Source organism: Syzygium oleosum, unplaced genomic scaffold, assembly GCF_021117445.2.
Source record: "Syzygium oleosum isolate NSW1041296 unplaced genomic scaffold, Sole_v2.1 Sole_v2.04, whole genome shotgun sequence".
In the NCBI taxonomy this organism is placed as follows: domain Eukaryota; kingdom Viridiplantae; phylum Streptophyta; class Magnoliopsida; order Myrtales; family Myrtaceae; genus Syzygium; species Syzygium oleosum.
Window position 1 is genome coordinate 5,850,655 of NW_026607488.1, and position 21,043 is coordinate 5,871,697.

At 40.0% G+C, this 21,043-nt stretch overlaps 3 protein-coding genes across 4 annotated transcripts; all 3 read right to left on the reverse strand.

Moving 5' to 3' along the window:
- Nucleotides 1–8: 8 nt before the first annotated feature.
- Nucleotides 9–17,837, reverse strand: LOC115674359 (uncharacterized). 2 transcript variants are annotated; one of them, XM_056310670.1, is made up of 4 exons: nt 17,667–17,837; nt 1,480–1,784; nt 1,166–1,376; nt 9–676 (listed from the first exon to the last, which is right to left on the reverse strand). In XM_056310670.1, the coding sequence occupies exons 1-4, from the start codon at nt 17,820–17,822 to the stop codon at nt 167–169; spliced, it is 1,182 nt and encodes a 393-aa protein (XP_056166645.1). In that variant the 5' UTR covers nt 17,823–17,837; the 3' UTR covers nt 9–166. The 2 variants fall into 2 exon arrangements, with proteins under 2 accessions (XP_056166645.1, XP_030452586.1); XM_030596726.2 differs by lacking the exon at nt 17,667–17,837 and adding an exon at nt 2,444–2,827.
- Nucleotides 3,912–6,344, reverse strand: LOC130134535 (uncharacterized). Its single transcript, XM_056310671.1, has 4 exons — nt 6,063–6,344; nt 5,457–5,758; nt 5,160–5,370; nt 3,912–4,837 (listed from the first exon to the last, which is right to left on the reverse strand). The coding sequence occupies exons 1-4, from the start codon at nt 6,342–6,344 to the stop codon at nt 4,340–4,342; spliced, it is 1,293 nt and encodes a 430-aa protein (XP_056166646.1). The 3' UTR covers nt 3,912–4,339.
- Nucleotides 17,838–18,374: 537 nt separating the features above from the next.
- Nucleotides 18,375–20,913, reverse strand: LOC115674528 (uncharacterized). The gene is made up of 4 exons (XM_030596922.2): nt 20,449–20,913; nt 19,840–20,141; nt 19,543–19,753; nt 18,375–19,240 (listed from the first exon to the last, which is right to left on the reverse strand). The coding sequence occupies exons 1-4, from the start codon at nt 20,734–20,736 to the stop codon at nt 18,713–18,715; spliced, it is 1,329 nt and encodes a 442-aa protein (XP_030452782.1). The 5' UTR covers nt 20,737–20,913; the 3' UTR covers nt 18,375–18,712.
- Between the last annotated feature and the right edge of the window lie 130 nt (nt 20,914–21,043).

Sequence of the window (21,043 nt, forward strand, 5' to 3'; positions counted from 1 at the left end):
GAGTGCGGTTATGCGAAATGTAGCTATCTTATTCTTAACAAGCTAATTGAGTTTCTAAACCAATAAGTGATGTGTATACAGCCCCGCAATTTACAATTAGCACCACATAATATTCATTTGGACTGGAATCCAGGAGCAACATGTTCCTTGATCTTCAATTAAGCCATCAAATTGAAGAGCTCTCTGGTAGGGGAACTTCATTAAAGAAGGGCATTTTCTTCTGCTGAAGCTCTTGCCACTCTTCATGACTTGACGTCATAGGATCAAACTGTTCCCAGCCAGCAACAGACAAACCTTGTTTGATGCGGCCCAGTTGCCGTGAATGTAGGACTTGCTTCGAAGTAACTGGAAGCCGTAGAGACTGATATTCGCAAAGAGCTGAATGCAGATTCTCAACTCCCCATAACTTGAGGCACAAACCAAGAACCGCAGCATCCAATATAGACATGTTAGTGCTTCTCAAACCGTGAGGAGTCGTCGGGTGAGCGGCATCTCCGACCAATACCACATTGTCCCAGAAGATCTGCTCTAAAGGATCGCAGTCGTATATGACGTTTATGAAAGGTTCTTTTGTTTCTTTCATTATTCTAGCCAACTCAGGAAGCCAAACTTTCTCTGCTTCTCTGTGCATCTTCTGGATCATCTCGCCGCTGACTTTCATGGTGACAGAGTTTCCCTGTATGAAATTTCAGAAAGATGATACTATCTGTTGTTCCTTGTTGGTTTTGCTACACTAAAATATATGGTAAAGAACTTTACAATTGGTCGAACATTATGCTTCCTGATGCATCTTTTTTAAGCACAACGTGGTTCTTTCTACTAAAGAGTTTAATGTCCTAAAATATCCTTAAATTAGAATATTGTGGTCTGAGGAGATAGTAGCTGTATAATTCTTCGCAGAAGCTTAACACATTTGTGATATAAAAAAGGCCAAAGTGGATAGAGCAAGAGCAGCAATGAAGATAAGTAATCCTGTGAGGAAACTAAGTCTTCCAAATTAGGACCGCCTATAGTTATCAAGACTCAAAGAGTCTGCAGATAACCACTCGTTTCAATTTACGATGTTCAAGGAAGTTTGGCATCTAGAATTTACTTCACTTGACAGGAAATTGCAGAGAAGATAACATTTCGGCACGTGTTCTTGCTTTTCCTAATTAAAGATTACCTTCAGTTCAGGCTCAGGCTGATTGATGTACCAAATCCAATTAAGCCTTTTGTTCAGTAGTTCATAAAACACGCTATGAGTCCCAGAGCCCAGGTCAAAGTACAGACACTTCCCAAGATCAGGGTAAGCTCTCTTGATCCCTAAAATGGCTTCTGAATTGTCTCTTCCTGAAAAATCAAGAATTCCCCTCCATGCACAATAACCTGAATACCTACAAAAACAGTCAGCTATCATCTCACACAACTAGCTCACATGCAAGTCTATTGTGACAAACAATGGCATGAGGTTCTAAATTTATTGGTTTCAGAAATAACCTCAGTTTAAGGTCGGGAAGGAAACTCTGGCGAATGGAAGACAGACAGCCATCTGCTGCGATGAGCAAGTTACCCTTTATCTCGACGGTGTCATTGGTCTTGAGTACTTTAGTTTTGATTTTGACTTCAGTCTTGTCATCAGATAGGCTGAATGACAGGAAGACATGACCATATAACACAACATTCGGTGGTAATTCCTCACGAAGAAGGCAATGGAGGTCAGTCCAGTGCGCTGCTCTGAAATTGAATTCCTCATCTCTTGTGAGCATCCGGCTCACCTTCTTCGCACTGTCCGTCGCATTGTTCTGCAGTGTTTTTCCAAAGAAATTAGCAGGAATTGGATAGAATGAACTCATGTACTCGAACTCATTCAGAGGTGAACTCGGTCTAATTTGGTGTAACTAACACTTGAAACCATACTGAGACGGTGAAACGATTGATTGGGTTGTCGGGTTTCACTTTTTTCACAAAGACAGGATATGATCCTCATGTTATTTTACAGAAACAATCCGTGAAATTTCACATCTTCATGCACGTTTTTTGTTTGCTCTTTTCCACTTCTGTTGGCTACAGCAGAAAGATGGGAACTGAATCATACACGAACAGTTGTTTTTCCAAATGTCAATACAATAAATTGAACCTTATCACCAGATTTCCCACAAATTCCTTTCTTGGATGAACCAAACAGAAATCCATTTCAACTTTTCTGTTCAATTTCCATCCTAAGAAAACCACACTTCGAGCCTTTATGGCTTCTGTATCAGTTGAAATCCACGCATTCACTTATAGCTAGATTACGAGCTAAAGCTACAAGCTTTGAAGCTGAATCTAATCATTTTCGCAGCCATAAAAGCATCCGTTTATTCTTCATGTCTGAACCAAACAACAAACGACAACCCAACTCGAAAAAAACTCGTCCTTTTACGTCCTCGTGAACTCAGAAGACGGACAAACAGAGCGTGACCTGATCAACAGAGAGAGGCAAAGTGGCATCGTGGAGTTGCCGGCCCCTCCCAAGCCAGGCGTCGATCTGCTCCCGTGCCGACGGTTCGAGCCCGAGCCCCGCGCCGGTGGGGCTCCCGGCCGGCGGCGCGCTCGATCTCTCGACGACGGTGACGTCCCATCCGGCCGAAATGAGCGCGTGCGCGCAGGACAATCCCGCGATGCTCCCTCCCACTATCACCGCCTTGGCCTTGGGCTTCGTGGGTTTCTTGGCTTCTTCGTCCTGGCCCTCCATTGGGAATCTGCGAACATGAATGTCTCATGAAGGCTTCTGGCTTTCGTGTTTTTGTTCCTGATGTTCGGTCGGAACATGTGGGCGGTTTGGCGCTGGATGATGGAAAGCCATAGCATGACAGCGATGGTCAGATATTTTATGCAGTAGCCATATAATATGGCCATGATGACATCTGCCAAAACTAGTCAAGATAATTTCAAAATTGGGTTAATAGCACGAAAAACCCTAAACTGGTACACTTGTTACACATTTACCCAAAATTATTTTTTTGACAATAAAAAACTCCAAACTGGTACACCTGTGACAATTTTACCCCAAATATACCACAAAAAACCCTAAACTGGTACACATGTAACAATTTTACCCCGAACTAATTTTTAATATTATTTTTTATTTTTTAATTTTTGAATTTTTTCTTTTTTCTTTTCTTTTCTTTTCTTTTTTTTTTCCTTCACCTGCAACCTCTGGCCGGTCGCCGGTCCGGCGACCTGCCAGAGGCGGAAGCCGACGAGGGCGACCCTCGCCTGCGTCTGGCGAGGGTCGCCCTCGCCAGATCCGGCGAGGGCAGACCTCGCCCGACGCCGGCGAGGACAGCCCTCGCCCGACATCGGCGAGGGCGGCCCTCACCCGACACCGACGAGGGCGGCCCTCGCCGGCTTCCGCCTCTGGCCGGTCGCCGGACCGGCGACCGGCCAGAGTTTGAAGATGAAAAAAAAAAGAAAAGAAAAGAATAAAAAATAAATAAAAATTCGAAAAAAATAAAAAATAATATTAAAATTTTAATTCAGGGTAAAATTGTCACAGGTGTACCAGTTTGGGGTTTTTGGTGGTCAAAAAAATAGTTCAGGGTAAAATTGTCACAGGTGTACCAGTTTGGGGTTTTTTATGGTCAAAAAAATAGTTTGGGGTAAATGTGTCACAAGTGTACCAGTTTAGGGTTTTTTGTGGTATTAACCCTTCAAAATTCAAACCCAGAAATTGTTTGTGATACCCATCATGGGAGAGCAATGTGATTTGTCGTCGGCATTACGTTAGTCATGTAGAACGACGATTGACATGCTTGCTGTAGTTGCTGGATTGTAATTAGAGTAATGTTTTGGTCGCAGTACGGATTATGGGTCATTCTTTTCTGGGTATCAAAAGATACCAAGTTAAAAACTTTCGTTTTCTTTTCGATAAGTAATCACTGGCGTTCCTATTTCTTGATATGTGAATGCACGCATGGCTAGCTTTGGCACACACTGATGGATCAGGAATGTTCTCTTATTCATAGATTAGGTTGACTAATTTGTGCAGGTGAGTAACAAGTTTTGTGCTGCTGTTGCGAGGACTATCGCCACTGTAACAAGACACGGGTACACTACATAACATCAGTTGGCCTAATCCAAGTGCTTCAGTAGATGAAGTGGTCTTTAACCCACTTAACACAAACCTAAGGTGAATGTCACCAACGGTAATGATCCTGGATTAAGTCATATACTTAAGAAGATGCATCTCTTGCTCTATCCAGCTAGAGCTTACAATAATTTGTGACATGTCTGAAATCCACATCGACATGCCCAGAATGGCAGCAAACACGAGATGATCAGCATTTGCCGGCGATAAAAAGTCGCTTCATCAGCTCTATCCAAGCAAAGGGTTATGTCCGAAGAAGGGCACGCTTCTCAGCTGAAGCATCTCACATTCCTCCCAATTGGCTGTGTTAGGATTGAAAGGTCTACAGTCAGGAAGCGTAAGGCCTTGTTTTATCCTCCCGACTTGCCGGGCATGCAAGACTTGCTTGGATGCTACAGGTAGCCTAATGGATTGGTATTCCTTGAGAGCAGCTATTAGATTTTCCGACCCCCACTTCTCCAAGCACCGGCCTAGGACCGCAGCGTCCAGAATAGACATGTTTGTGCTTCTCGCGCAGTGTGGTGTTGTGGGGTGTGCCGCGTCGCCGACAAGTACCACGTTGTCCCAGACAATTTGTTCTAGGGGATCACAGTCGTAAATGGCATTGACGAAAGGTTCTTTAGTTTCTCTCATGACCTGAATCAACGTCGGATGCCAAATTTTCTCTGCATCTTGGTACATCTTCTGAATCATACCATCACTTACTTTCATAGTAACTGAATTCCCCTGTATTTGTCAATGACCGACAAAATATGAGATAGCGCAAGACATAAGGGATATATATATATATATATATATATATATATATATATATATATTTATAAACATATTAATATATGATGATTCCTATGATCTATGTTTTAATGAACTCAGGATATATTTAGACCCAGATCTTTGATGAGATATGCTCATGTATTTCCGCCATTTAATCTTGTGAATAAACAGGAAAATTATTGGACAATGTCTGGCATGATCATTTGTCTTTAACTACATCCGCGACTGCTATTACTATCGTACAGTGAGGAGGAGCAAGATGGGCAAATATTACCTTCAAGCGAGGTTCAGGTTGATTTAAAAACCATATCCAGTTCAGCCTTTTGTTTGGGATCTCGAAAAGAATGTTATGATGTCCGGGTGCCAAGTCGAAGTACAAGCATTTCCCGAGCTCCGGATGTGCCTCCCTCACGTTCTTGATAGTTTTAGAATCTTCAATCCCCGAAAAATCAAAAACCCCTCTCCAAGCACAGTAGCCCGAATACCTATCATATCAACATAATCATGAAAGATAACAAAAATGTCTAACTCAGGGATCGATGCATAGCAATTTGGACTGAGAAGTAGCAACCTTAGTTTGACGTCGGGAAAATAGTGATTGCGAATCGGAGAGGCGCATCCATCCGCCGCAACAAGCAAATCTCCTTCTATTTCAGCAGTCTCTTTGGTGTCGAGAACTTGAGCCTTGATTTTGACCGATTGCTTATCATTGGAAACAGAGAAAGAGAGGAAAAGATGGCCCCATAGGAATATTTCTGGTGGCAATGCAGAGAACAGGTGGTCATGCAGATTAGCCCAATGTGCTGCTCTATGATTGAAATTCTCCTCTCTTGCTAGTGTCTTCCTGGTTTTCTCATCATTGATTGCTTGGTTCTGGTGCAAACACACGCATGGCAAAATTTGGTAAGAACCAGGATACAATTTTCAGTGCCACATAACAGACAAGATCAATGTCTATATGTCAGTAAAAGAAAAGAAAGGAACCATATCTCATTGAAGAACTTAACTTCTCCTCTCAGTGTCAAGCAAAGCAAGAACTTAGCAATCACGGTGCAAGAAAAAGGATATATTCTGCGCCAATTCTCTAGCAGTGGTGATCTCAACTTCAAAACATATTATAACTCAGACCTTAGGAAGGCTTGAAATGGACTGAGCTTATCGTATGAAGTTTCCTTACAAGATCAATGGTGAGAGGGGAGGTGATTTCATGGAGGAGTTCAGGGCGTCCAGTCCAGGCCCCAATGAGCTCCTGAGAAAGCAGATCCAACGCGAGTCCTGCACCAGCGGGGCTTCCTTTCGGAGGCTTGCGCGATTTCTCTATGACCACGATGTCCCACCCGGCCAGGATGAGCGCGTGCGCGCATGACACTCCTGCTATGCTCCCTCCTACGATCACAGCCTTCGGCTTTGGCTTTAGCTTCAGCTTGTTTTGATGAGGAAGATCTTTATTGTGATTCATGACTTCTGTTGTATCTTCTCCAAGACTTGCTCTGTGTTTCTGTCTCGTAAAGAAAAGAGAATAGTGAAGTAAAAAAATCAAAAAGAGTAAAAAATCAGAATGTTTACGGTGGATAATCTTCTACAGATCAGCATGAAGATAACACCAATACCATGTTAGAAAGTTTAAAAGCTTGAGCACTTCGGGTCTTTTTAAGACAAAAGGGGCCTAGAATACCATAAAGACAACAAAGAATTGAGTCAATGAAGCGCACTTTTCATCTAGTATAAATAGAGATATTGCCACCTATAATTATGGTAGAAGTCAATGAATAAAAGATAACAATTTGATCTATATGGTAGCATTATAAATCTGATATGAGATTCTAAAGTCAATTAGTCTCTGAAAACGATACTTTTTTAATTTCAATAGCCACAATTGTAAATAATAGCGCATTAATCTCTTGACATTTTTCGTGAAAATGGTGGCAACGAAATCATTTCGTCTTTTTCAACATACAAACCTTCATTCACCGTGCAATCATCATTTGATAGAAAACTTATGTAAATTCATATATTATTTAGACGAATTTGACCTTACATAATCAATTCTTCTATAAATTTAGATAACTTAGTATTTAGAATTTACCTAAAAGGATCGTCAAAGTATTTCACTAAATTGATAACCGGATGCCTCATTTTGAAGCCATAAGATTAATGTATGCATATCAAGCTAGGGGTGAGTGATTTCAGGTTCATTGCAGGTTCCACATGGAACCTGGAACCTACTCTCGAGTACAGGTTCCCCATTTTTTGGAACCTAGAACCTACCCGTCGGAACTTAAAACCTGATGACGGGTAGGTTCCGGGGTCTAACGGGTTCTTTTTTTTTTAATTGCATTTTTAGTTAAACAAAACAAAACAAAAATGAATGCAACAATACTGAACAAGTTTGTCATTCATCAAAGAGAATACAAAAGACTAGTTTTCCTGGTATTACGGTTCAAATAAATATAACTAAAATGAGAAGTCATTGCGTGAATCGATACTAGGGGTGATCGATACTAGGGGTGAGCAGTTTCATGTTCTGTATATATTTCACCAATGATAATAAGTTCCTCATTTTTTGGAACTTGGAACCTACCCTATCACAGGTTCGAGGGCCGGTTTTAGAGTATACTCAAGTTCCACCCGTATTATTAATTGAACAATTGCAGTAAATCATCACCTTTAATAACCACCATTTACTGCTATAATCCACTAACCACAACTTATATTTAGACACACGAAAAATATTAAACATTAACATGTCATAAAATGAAAGCTGATACTAGTGGTTTCAGATCATACACTCATCATCTAATGCCATAAAACACCGCAGGATCACGAGAAGACAGGTTCAGGTTCAAGGTTCCAAGTTTCACTTACCTAGAACTTGGAGCCTACTTGTCGAAATAGGTTCTCGAATTTTTAAAACCTAAAAGCTACCCTGCATACCTTGGAACCTCGAACTTATAAGTTCCCATTTGTCAGGTTCTCAGGTTCCTGGGTAGAACCTGGAACCGTGCTCATCCCTATATCAAGCCACTTGATTTCTATTTTCAAATTAAATGATTACGTGATTACTAAGTTAGACCTTAACTTTAGTCAACTCACATAATTTAACTACTAAAATTGCGTCGTGATTAAGTTCAGCTTAATCATTAAAATTAAAATTAATTTTCTATAATTCGAGATTTATAGATTATATGATTGCCCTAATAAAGTTTCTCATTTTATGTTATTACCTTAACACCCAATCTCTCTTAATCAAGCTATACTAATGAAATTTAATTACCCAAGGCCATTCATTTACTATCTAAGACACATGAATATCTTATTTACACTATAGACATGCCACAAATTTTATAAAGTTACCACTTTTAAATTAATTTAAGTTCAAACTTTGATTAATTAGATAAATTGTCTGGATTAAGCGGTTAACTCTAAAAATAACTTAGTTACCTATCTAGGGGTGAGCATGGTTCGGATTGGGCTGATCTAGCACCTAACCTTGGGATCAACCTACACAGTGTTGGTTCGCAATTTTTGAGACCGAGGATTGACCCTATTGAGCTTGGGACCGAGGACTGAACAGATTTTATGGGTTTGGTCCGATTCCAGGGTTAACTCGGGACCAGCCAATTCTTTTTTTGTTTCATTTTTTTTATTCCTTGAAAGGACAACGGTACACTATGAAAATATATATCTATCGACAGTGCGATATTGAGCAATCAAACTATGAACACTGATACAAATCAAACAGAAATCTAAGATAAAGCAATAACAAAAATCTCCACTTGCCAGTAGACTAACACCTAAAATAAAATTAAAAAATAAAATGGTCAAAATACATAACATAAACCATGAGTTATACAACTTCATATCTTGTTCATTCTCAAATGATTGCTTCAACTTCTGAACACCTGAAAATAAAACAAACAACATAGTTAATCCTTACAATAGTTTTCAATTGAAAATACTATTAGTGCAAATGTTAGAACATCTCATCACTTATATTCATTCAACTTCAACGTGAAACTCTGCTTAACGATGATAATCTCTTCGGTAAGACAATCCATCTCTAAAAAAAATAAATCGTTCATTAGATATACAAATGACTTAAAAAGTTAAAAAAAAAAAGATGAATGACTTAAACTTACCCAATTCAAACTTTTTATGCACTCTTCAACATTAATAAACAAATGTCACAAGGGTCCCGGGGTTTCTATTTTCAATACCAGAAGAAGAGGAGGGACGGGCCTAGGGTTATTTGGAAAATAAATAAATATATTTATATATATATGCAGGGTTGGTTTGGACCAACCCTAAAGCCCCTGGATCGAGGATCAACCTGCATAGTACAAGTTCCAAGGGTCCCAAGACCAAGGACCGACTCAATCCCCTTGGGAACCGGGTCAGAACCGATCGGGTTGGGCTAGTCCAGGGCTAGTCCAAGGTTGACCCTAGACCGTTGCTCACTCTTAATCATCATAAGTTTTCTGATTATGTAATGTAATCAACCCCTAGAATTTTCGGTTTTAGAATACTAGTCAACTAGTTTTGTAGAATTACAAATTTGCCACTAAAGTTTTTAAAGTAGTTATTTCTAAATGGTTGATTTCTTTATTGTTGATTATAACTTGATAATCCACCGTTTAACACTTTCAACCATTATACAGCACTGTTAAAGGGCCCTCTCATTCTACAAATTTTTACAAAAGTGTACCTAAACATGTCAAAATTACTAAAATGCATACCAATTTCACATTTTTCTAATCCAAGTTGCAACAAAATCTTTTTGGTAATCATTTAAACATATTCTAGGCATGTAGAAAACTTTTGAAAATCGACCAAGAGATCACAATAGCTTAATATAACAATATGTAAAACATGACAATCTTGAAGTCTAAACGTAACATCAAATCTCAGACTAAATGAGCAAACATCAACCAACCAAATTCAAGAATGCCAAGTAGATCAATTTAACTCAGTACCTAGAGTTTTCACTTATTTTGAGAAGGACCTTGAACGTTAATCACCTTGAATGCAAAACAAACAAATCATAAAATTGACAGTTATCTATATCTTTTGAAACAAAACCCAGTTAGATAAAGAAAGCAAAATGAAGACCATGATTTTTTACTCCGTAAGACCCTTGATAGACGAGATTAACAGTTTATACAACTCAAATTGGAGAGATTTTGGAACTTGATTGGAATTTGAATTGGAACTTTTCTTTTGTTGCAAAAGATTGGATGATAAAAAAAAATTGAAGTTGAAATTGTGAAGATGAGTTGGTTCGGCCAAATGGAGCAAATGAGGGTGATTTGTTTTTATTTTCTTTTCTCATTTTCTCTTTTAAAGAACAATTAAACCATGATTAAAAGACATGTCATGAATGATGTTATCTAGTCGTTAAGTTCCATGATAAAAATTACGAAGAGCAGGAGATAACCATGTGACAAATGTCTTTTCTTGAGTAAAGACTAAGCTATTTGAAAAGTTCCTTGATGATATTTGCTAATTATTAGCAAAAGCTATAGAACGCGAGGAAAATCTTAACTCGGTAAATTTTCAGTTTGATAATTCTTCGATACATATTTCGGGGCATATTGGTCTGTGCTGACAATATGTTTTTCACCTTCACTCTCTATAATGAACTTATATATAAATATTCATTAAGCATATTAAAATGAGTAAACTCTTATTCCTTTTTTTTTTTGATAATCAGTAAACTCTTATTCCTTGAACTATGATATATCATACTTTTTGTAATCCTCAATGAAATTTTACTTTCAAAGACCACGGACACGTAAAGTAATTTTCTAATTTTCTAAACATCACAAATTCAGTAACCTAATTGAAATTTCACAAATGTCAATCAAAATTCAAGTGAGAATTTATTATCTTATATCCTAAGTACTATCAACTAATACAAAATATTCTGAAGGTCACAACTATTCCCCCTTGAAAGAAACTTTATACTTGAAATTTGGATTTGCTTGATTATTCAAACAATACGGATAATTGCGTCTAATCTCATCTTTGCTTTTCCATGTCACTTCTTTCAGATTGTGATAATATTCTAGATTAAATGCATAGTCTTGTTTCTTAAAATTTGTTCCCTACAATCCAAGATTTATCCTAGCTTGTTTATATAAGTTACTCTCTCGTCTATCTCGATCGTCTGCAATCCAGTACATGTGTAAGATCTAGTTCATACTTCCTCAAGATGGACAAGTGGAAGACATTGGAAATTCTTGGCGGTAATGCTAATTGGTAGAAAAGTCAGCAATTTTCTTGAGAATTTCAAAAGGCCAATTGTACGCAACTTGTCTTTATTTTCAAATTGTGATACACCAATGGTGATACGTTAAGGAACATATGATCACTAACGTTAATTTGAAGACTCCTCCAAAAATTTGAAGTGAATCTTGGGTCTTGATCATGTGATAGCTCCGGTGACTCCGTGTAGTCAAACAATATGTTGGATTTACAATTCATATTTTTTCAATGTATAATTTACTTGCATAGCCAGAAAGTGAGCATAGTCAACTAATCCACTATTACCAAAATGGAATCGTGACTTTTTGACATTCTTGATCGATAACCTTTACACAAAATCCATCGTTATGTGCTCTCACTTTCATTCGGGTATTTCCAACGATTTCAACATTAAACCCGATTTACGATATTATGCCGAAGATTTCAATATAATTTGGTACTTTTTGGAGGGACATTGTAGTTGCTACGATGAGGTTCAGTTAATATTTACTCTTCAAATCGACGCATTAGGTACACAAAGATGTCCATGAAATTATAGTACTCCATCCTCTAACACTTGAAAATCTGGCTTTCCTTCTAAAGCTTCTTTTCGAATTTTTGAAATCTCAAAATCTATTTGTTGCATAGTCTTGCTTCTTTACACAATTTCTAGCTCAATTCTAAGAGTAGCTGTCACCTTTGAAATACTACTAATTTGAAATCCAAACTCAAAATCTCAAACCTTTTCAAATAGGGTTCATTCCTTGACAATCAAATGTGCAATTGCTTGTGTAGACTTTTGGCTAAGAGCATATGCAACCGTGTATGCCTTTCTTGGATGATTCTAAATCTCCCAGTCATGATCTTTCAATAATTCCAACAAAGCCTCTGCCTCATGTTCAATTTTTTTTGGAAAACAAGTACTTCAAACTCTTATAATGTGTGTAGTATTCAAACTTTTCTCCATACAAATTGTATGGAGATGGCTAAGAGGTGTATTTATTTATTTATTCTACAATTTTCATTGTTTTAACGATTAGACAAAGAATCTTGAATTGAAAGGCAAAAGATAAAATTAGAGAATTAGACATGACCACGATGAGATCCTCCCTCTATGAGTAGAATAATTAAAATTTACCCATCAAGATAAATGAGTGAAGAGACGGACCTAAACATTGATTTTACTATTACACATAATGAAGCAACCAGGTGCCTAGCACTATTTGTATTGCTCATTTGGTAGTGTTATGATAATAATTACCCAGTTATTTTTTGTCGGAAAAATTTCAAATAAGGGTTTGAAGTGAGCCCATTTTCTCAAAAAAAAAAAAAATCCCTAGAACGAACTTTATCTCAAATAAATAGCCAACTTAGTCTCAAAACACACCCCTAGCTTGCCAGTCGGCGAAATCTTCGTCACATCTTCAAAGTTCAAGTTGTGGTGATTTACCATAATTAGTCCTCTAGGCGATATAGAAGAGTATACTAGAACAATAATTAACGCTTCAACAAATGGCCAATGGAATTGTCTGTTCACTAATTGACCAAATATTATGTAGAAATAATACAATGACGTTTACCCATATTAAGATCATATTAGGGTTAATACCATGAAAAACTCCAAACTGGTACATGTGTGACAAATTTACCCAAACTAATTTTTTGACCGCTAAAAACTCCAAACTGGTACACCCGTGACAAATTTACCTCAAATTAATTTTTTGACCACCCTCAAATTGGTATACATGTGACAGATTTACCCTCCGTTAATTTTCATTAAATTAGATTGATACCACCAAAAATCACAAATTGGTACACTTATGATCAAAGGAGGTTAAAACCCCAAAATGGTACACCCGTCAACTGTCATGTATTATCCAATTCAGCAATTTGAAGGTAAAATTTAACGGAAGCTAATCAAGGGTAAATTTGTCACAAGTGCACAAGTTTGGAGTTTTTGATAGTTAAAAAACTAGTTTGGGGTAAATTTGTCACACGTGTATCAGTTTAGAATTTTTTCGTGGTAATAACCCATCATATTATGACATTCTTTGAAGATTTTCGAAAACTTTATCCTACAATAGAGCTGTGTGTTTCGTAAAGTTTTGCTTATTTTCTCCTTGGTACTATGATCAAACACAAGTCGATTTTGGCCATTTCCAACGCCTTAGATGATGAAACCATTTTAACAAAGTCCCACGACAATGTAGGGAAAACTATATAATAGGGGAAATTATCAAAAAAGTCATAAATTTATTGCACTTGTGCTAATTTAGTCATAAACCATTCAATTATGCCAATTGAGTCTTAAACCTTTTGACAATTTGTCAACTTAATCTTTCCGACCAATTTGGGCCGGAAATTGTTGACATGGACATTAGTCATCCTGAGTAGCATTGTTGACATTGATGTGGACAATTTTTATAATTTTTTAAAATTTCAAAATTTTTAATAATTTATTTATTATTATTTTTTTTTTTCCTTTTCCTTCTTCCACCACCGGTCGCTAGGCCTTAGCAATTGCTGGCAATCGATCACAGGCAAGGGTCAACTTGTTGGGATCCGTCGAGGTTGAGACTCACCCACGCCTAAGGTTGGCAAGGCTTGAGCTTGTTGGGATGTGCCGAGGCTCGAGCTCACTAGATCTTGGCGAGGTCGAGCTCGCCCGAGGCTAACTAGGCTCCACCTAGCCTAATACCGGCAAGCTCAAGCCTTGCCAACCTTAGGCGCAGGCGAGTCTCGACCTCGACGGATCTCGATAGGTTGACCCTTGCCTGGCTTGCAAATCCCGGCAAGCTCAAGCCTCGCTAGCCTTGGGCGAGGCTCAGCCTCGACAGATCTGGCGAGGTTGGCCCTTGCTAGTCCTCTCCTGTGTTTGGTCACTGGCTACCGCTAAGGCCCGACAACCGGCGGAGGAAGAAGGAAAAAGAAAAAGAAAGAAAAAATAATAATAAATAAAAAAATTATTAAAAAATTTAACATTTTTTAAATTTTTGTAAAGATCGTTCATGTCAGCATTAACTGTGCCACATAGGACGACCGGCGTCCATGTCAGCAATTTTCAGCTAAAATTGATCGGAAGGACTAAATTGGCAAAATATTTAGAATTCAATTGGCACAATTGAAAGATTTAAGATTAAATATAAGTTTAGTACTTTTTTTGATAATTTGTCCTAAGTGTTTGGACAAAGTTGACTCTTATGATAAAAGAATCTAAAATGATATCAATACGGTGCGATAGATTAGAGGAATTATATATCTTAGGCTCCGTTCGTTTAGCGGAAAATATTCTTCCGGAAAATATTTTCCGGGTTTTCCAGTGTTCGGGGGGCGGAAAACGTTTTCCGTGGAAAAATATTTTCCTTCCCCCCTTCACAAAATAGCCTAAGTCTATGGAAAATGACTTCCGCTTCTTCAAAAGCGGAAATCATTTTCCGGAGCTTCTTCTTCTTCTTCTTCACTAAGGTTGCCGGCCGCCGCCGCCAGTCGCCGCCCGCCGCCGCGGTCGCCCGCCGCGCCGCCGGTCGCCCGCCGCCGCCGCCGGTCGCCGCCCGCCGCCGCCGCCCGGCGGTCGCCGCCGCCGCCGCCGCGCCGGTCGCCGGCCGCCGCCGCCGCCGCCGCCGCCGCCGCCGCCGGCCTCCGGCCGCCGCCGCCGGTCGCCGGCCGCCGCAGCCGGTCTCCGGCCGCCGCCGCCGGTCGCCGGCCGCCGCCCGTCGCGGTCGCCGGCCACCGCCGCCGCCGCCACCGCCGGCGAAAAATATTTTCCGAAACTTTTTCATATTGGTCGCCGAACACCGGAAAATTATGTTCCGGGAAAACATTTTCCAGGAAAATGACTTCCGGGAAAATATTTTCCAAAAGAAGAATATTTTCCGCCAAACGAACGGAGCCTTAATCTTCGACCAATATACCGCATATCTCTCATTTGTAAGCTCTCGCACAAATAATGTGGACCATGTTAATAATCTTCAGAGAAAGGAGATTATGTTTCGAGAGTACTTCATGACTTCTTTCTTGTCCAGATATTATCGTAATGATTCTTGTGCTATGCGCACCTCTTCCTTTTTCTACTTTTGTTAAGGAATCTTCCGCGAGTTTGACCTTCGAAGATCTGACGACAAGAGGAATGACTTTCTTTTGCTTCCTTCTTTGCTGCCTTGCTGCGTACGCCTTTGATTTGGAGTCTTCGTCATACAAAAAATGCAGCTGATTTTGCAGATGGACCACCAACTCATTTGTTATTCAATATTCATTCTGAGTGTCATCAATGACGCAGGAACTGTGCAATAGATTCATTGGGCCATACCCCCCCTTCTCCAGTGTACTCAAAAGGGTTGACAAAACCCTAAATATCATATTATATACCGCTATGGCTCTTTGCCCGCCTGATGCAAGACTCTGTTTTATATTTGAACGGTGACCTAAGGTTTTGCCTTGGCGGCCAAAATCATCTGTTTCTTTTTAAACTATTAATGAGCAGGAAGAATTTCTTAGGGATTCTTTAGAGTTAACTTGAGCACATTCTGCTGTCCAAACCAAATAGTATAGTATACCACTTTGACTTTTGAGGGAATTATCTCATGTGGTTGGGGTCACGAATTTGGATGGTGTAGCAGAAGTCCAGAGGTAGCATACGTTAGAAAATAGCAACTTAACCTTACTCATCTTCTTCTTATAGCTTATCAGACTTTCAGAGAACATAACATATATATAGGGCCTAGGACAGCTAGAAAATAACAAGAAAATAGGAGCATAAATAGGAACAGGTTTCCTACTTCCGAATTCTAGTGATCTACTTCTCAATTCTGAGGATTCAGAAATGAAAGGAAATAAAATAAACGGTAACAAAATAATTTCCTATCTTGAGATTTTCTCCTAATTCTTCGACACTTGACTTGAAGGAGGCAGGGGGAGGTGCGGTTAATGACTGAACATATCTTCATCAAAACAACGATGGATGCATATCATACATGAAAAGGTCCGAGACTCTATTTTGTTCATCATCAGTGAAAAGTACAACTTTTTTATAGTGTTATTTGTATTAGGAAATTGATACGTACGTTATTAGATCATAGCCCATTTCCTAACTTTTAAAAGAGACAATTCGACCAAAAACCTTGAGGCTCTTACTCGCGGGGTCCACCGCCGGGTCCATCTTGTCATCTTCCTGGGTTCTCACCGCCAAAACCTTGAGGCTCACGTGGTGCTTCGGTGCATCCTCCGCGTGAACGTGACGGAGCACGGTGCCGTCGCAGTCCACGTGGACCGAGCGGCACTGTAGGCGACCTGGGACGAAGTTGAAGCTGTCAATGCCGAAGCCACTGTTCGAGGAACAGCACACTAAACAATGGAAGAAAATGCGGAAATGGTTTCATGTTGACGATGCTTAAAGATGTTTGGCATCTAATATATGCTCATTTGATACAACATTGCAGAGAAGACAAAACATTTCGGCGCATGTTCTTTCTTTTCCCGATTAAGATAACAGCATTCAACAGTGCATTCACAAAATCGAAAAATTTACCACAAAAAAGCACAACCAGGATTATACCAGAAGATTACCGACAGACTACAGTTCAGGCTCAGGCTGATGAAACAATGGCATGGGGGGGCCTCTAAATTCATTGGTTTCAGAAAGAACCTCAGTCTAAGGTCGGGTAGGAAACTCAATCGAATGGAAGACAGACCACCCATCTGCTGCGACGAGCAAGTTACCGGTTATCTTGATGGTGTCATTAGTCTTGAGAACTAGAGTCTTGACTTTGCTTCAGTCTTGTCGTGAGATAGACTGAACTACAGGAACACTATTCCCATGACACAGCACCAATCAGTAATTCGGCACGAGGATGGGCTCCTGGTTCACCTTCTTTTCACCATCCGTCGCGTTGTTATGCATTGTTTTTCAGGAAAATAGAAGTAATTGGATCGAATGGAATCATGTTTTCGAACTCATTTAGTGGGACTCGGTCCAATATGGCGTAACTCACACTAGAAACCATACTGAGATGGTGAAACAATCGATTTTTTTTTTCGCAAAGACAATATATGATCCTCATCTTATTTTAGAGAAACAATCTGTGAAATATCACATCTTCTAGCACGTTTTTTGTTAGCTCTTTTCCACTTCTTTTTGGCTACAGCAGAAAGATAGGAACTGATAACAAGCCTCTGTTCTTGCGCATAAATCATGCACATAGTTGTCTTTCCGAATATTGATGCACTAAATTAAGCCTATCACCAGATTAAACAGAAATACCTTTTTTGGCTGAACCAAACAGAAACCTATTTTAACTTTCCTGTTCAAATTTCTGTCCTAAGAAAACTACACTTCCAGCTGGTAGCTTCTATGGCTTTTGTATCAGCTGCAATCCACGCATTCTCTTAGCTAGATTACGAACTAAAGCTGCACGCTTTGAAGCTGAACCTAATCATTTTTGCTGACACAAAAGCATTCATTTATTCTTCAAGACTGAAGCACTTGAAAAGACATATCCTTTTATGTCCTCGTGAACTCAGAAAACGCACGACGGAGAGTGACCTGGTCAATAACGAGAGGCAAAGTGGCATCATGGAGTTGCTGGACCCTTCCAAGCCAAGCCTCGATCTGCTTCCCAGCTGGAGGGTTCGAGCCCAAGCCCCACGCTGGTGGGGCTCCCGGTTGGCGGCACACTCGATTTCTCGACCACGATGGCATCACATCCTTCTAAAATGAGCGCATTCGTTCAGGATAATCCCTCAATGCTGCCTCCACTATCACTGCCTTGGCCTTGGGCTTCGTGGGTTTCTTGGTTTCTTCCTCTTGGCCCTCCATTGGGAATCTATGAACATGATTGTCTCATGAAAGTTTGTGCCTTTTGTGTTTTGTTCCTGATGTTCAGTCGGAACATGTGGCAGTTTGGCTCAGAATGATTGAGAATCATAGCTGGACGATGACGGCCAGAAATTTTATGCAGTAGTTTTATTATATGGCCATGGCATTTGCCAAAATTATCAGATAATTTCAAAACTGAAACGTTATCTGTGATGCCTATCACGTGAGCATGTGAAATTGTCATCGACATTACATTAGCCCCGCAAAAGATGCATGATAGCTTTGCCATGTTTGCTGTATTGCTATAACACAAATGTTTCGGTTCGAGCACAGATACTAGCTAGGTTATTCTTTTCGGCTGTTTAAATGAACTCCACTGAAAACTTTCTTTTTTCTTGAGATGTTAATGCATAAATGGCTAGCCTTGACACACTGTTAGATCTGGAAACTTTATTTATTCATAAATCAAGTTGACTAATTTGTGTGAGTGAAGAACAAGTTTTGTGCTGCTGTACTAGGGCTATTGCGACTGTAACAAGAAACAAGTACATTACATAAAACAGTTTGCCTATCCAAGTGCTTCAGTAGATGAAATGATCCTTAACCCTCTTAACACAAATCCAACGTGAATGTCACCATCCGTAATGATCCTGGTTTAGGTTGGATACTTAAGAAGACACATCTCTTGCTATATCCAACTAGAGCTAGAAATAATGTGTGACATGACTGAAACCCACATTGACATGACCAGAATGGCAACAAATATGAGATGATCACCGTTTGCCGGCCAATAAAAGGTCACTCGATCCGAGCAGAGGATTATGTCCGAAGAAGGGCAAGCCACTCTGTGGAAGCATCTTGCACTCCTCTGGAGTGGCTGTGTTAGGATTGAAAGGTTCGCAGTCAGGAAGCGTAAGGCCTTGTTTTATCCTCCCGACTCGCCGGGCATGCAAGACTTGCTTGGATGCAACAGGTAGCCTAATGGATTGGTATTCTTCAAGAGCAGCTGTTAGATATTCCGACCCCCACTTCTCCAAGCACCAGCCTAGGACAGCCGCATCCAGAATCGACATGTTTGTGCTCCTTGAGCTGTGCGGTGTCGTGGGGTGTGCTGCGTCACCAACAAGTACCACATTGTCCCAGACTATTCGTTCTAGGGGATCACAGTCGTAAATGGCATTTATGAAAGGTTCTTTAGTTTCTCTCATGATCTGAACCAAAGCTGGATGCCAAATTTTCTCTGCGTCTTGGTACATCTTCTGAATCATGTCATCTCTTACTTTCGTAGTAACTGAATTCCCCTGTAGTTGTCAATAACAGACTAATGATCAGATTCCATAAGGCACAAGGCACTCATGGAAAGAGATGCATAACACAAGTACGTCTATGATGATTCCTATGATCTAGGTTTTAATGAATTTGGGATATATTGATACCCAGATCTTCTATGAGGTATATGCTCATGTAGTTTCTCCAACTGATCTTGTGAATGAACAGGAAAATTATACGATGATGTCTATCACGATCATTTGCATCTTTAACTACATTCACAACTACTATTACTATAGTACAGTCGAAGAGGAGCAAGATGGGCGAATATTACCTGCAAGTCAGGTTCAGGTTGATTCAAATACCATATCCAGTTCAGCCTTTTGTTTGGGATCTCGAAAAGAACGGTATGATTTCCGGGCGCCAAGTCTAAGTACAAGCATTTTCCAAGCTCCGGATGTGCCTGCCTAACTTTCTTGATAGTTTCAGAATCTTCAATCCCCGAAAAATCAAAAACTCCTCTCCAGGCGCAATAGCCTGAATATCTATTATATCGACATAATCATGGTAAGCTAACAAAATGTCTGAGTTAGGGATTGATGCATAACAATTTGGACAGAGAGGTAACAACCTTAGTTTGACATCAGGGAGAAAGTGATTGCGAATTAGAGAGAGGCATCCATCTGCAGCGACAAGCATGTCTCCATCTACTTCGGTGGTTTCTCCGGTATCAAGAACTTGGGCCTTGATTTTGACCGATTGCTTATCATAGGAAAAAGAGAAAGAGAGGAAAAGATGGCCCCATAAGAATATTTCTGGTGGCAATGCACTAAAGAGGTGGTCATGCAGAGTAGCCCAGTGTGCTGCACTATGATTGAAATTCTCATCTCTTGCTAGTATCTTCCTGGTTTTCTCATCGTCGATTGCTTGGTTCTGGTACAAATAGATGCATAAGAATTTGGTAAGAACAAGGACACACTTTGGACTGCCACATAATCAACATGATCAATATCTTTATGCTTAACAAGAAACAAAGAAAAGGACCCATGTCTCATTGAAGAACTTAAAATCTCCCCTCACTGGCAAGCAAAGCAAGAAATTAAGATTCATATTGCTAGTGAAAAGATATATTCTGCGCCAATTCTCCAGTGGTTGTGATCTTATACTTCAATACTTAATCATAACTCAAACCTCAGGAGAACCTTAAATAAGACTAAGCTTGTCATATGAAGTTTCCTACTAGATCAATGGTGAGAGGAGCGGTGATGTCATGGAGGAGTTCGGGGCGTCCGGTCCAGGTCCCAATGAGCTCCTGAGAGAGCGGATCCAAGCCGAGTCCCGCGCCGGTGGGGCTTCCTTTCGGAGGCTTGCGCGATTTCTCTACGACAACAACATCCCACCCCACCCGAATGAGTGCGTGCGCGCATGAGACGCCTGCTATGCTCCCTCCCACGATCACGGCCTTCGGCTTCGGCTTCGGCTTCGGCTTCGGCTTCTCTTGATGAGGAAGATCATGGCTGTGATTCATGACTTCTGTTTGTATCTTCTCCAGGACTTTGCTCTGTGTTTCTAATCCATGAAGAAGGAGAGGAGAGACTGTCCAAGACTCCCAATTGTTGCAGGTAAGTGGGAATCCAGGGAGTGCAGAAGGTGTTGAGAAGTAGAAGACAATTGGATCATTGGCAAATTTTAAGTGCTAGGCATGCGGTTGGTTCATTGTGTGGGACAAAAATCAGTGTTCAGGTCTGTCCCTTCCCTCATTTTATAATTTTAATGTCTTATTTGATTCTATAACTTTATCTTTTGCCTTTTTGGTGACAGAATTGAAAAAAAAC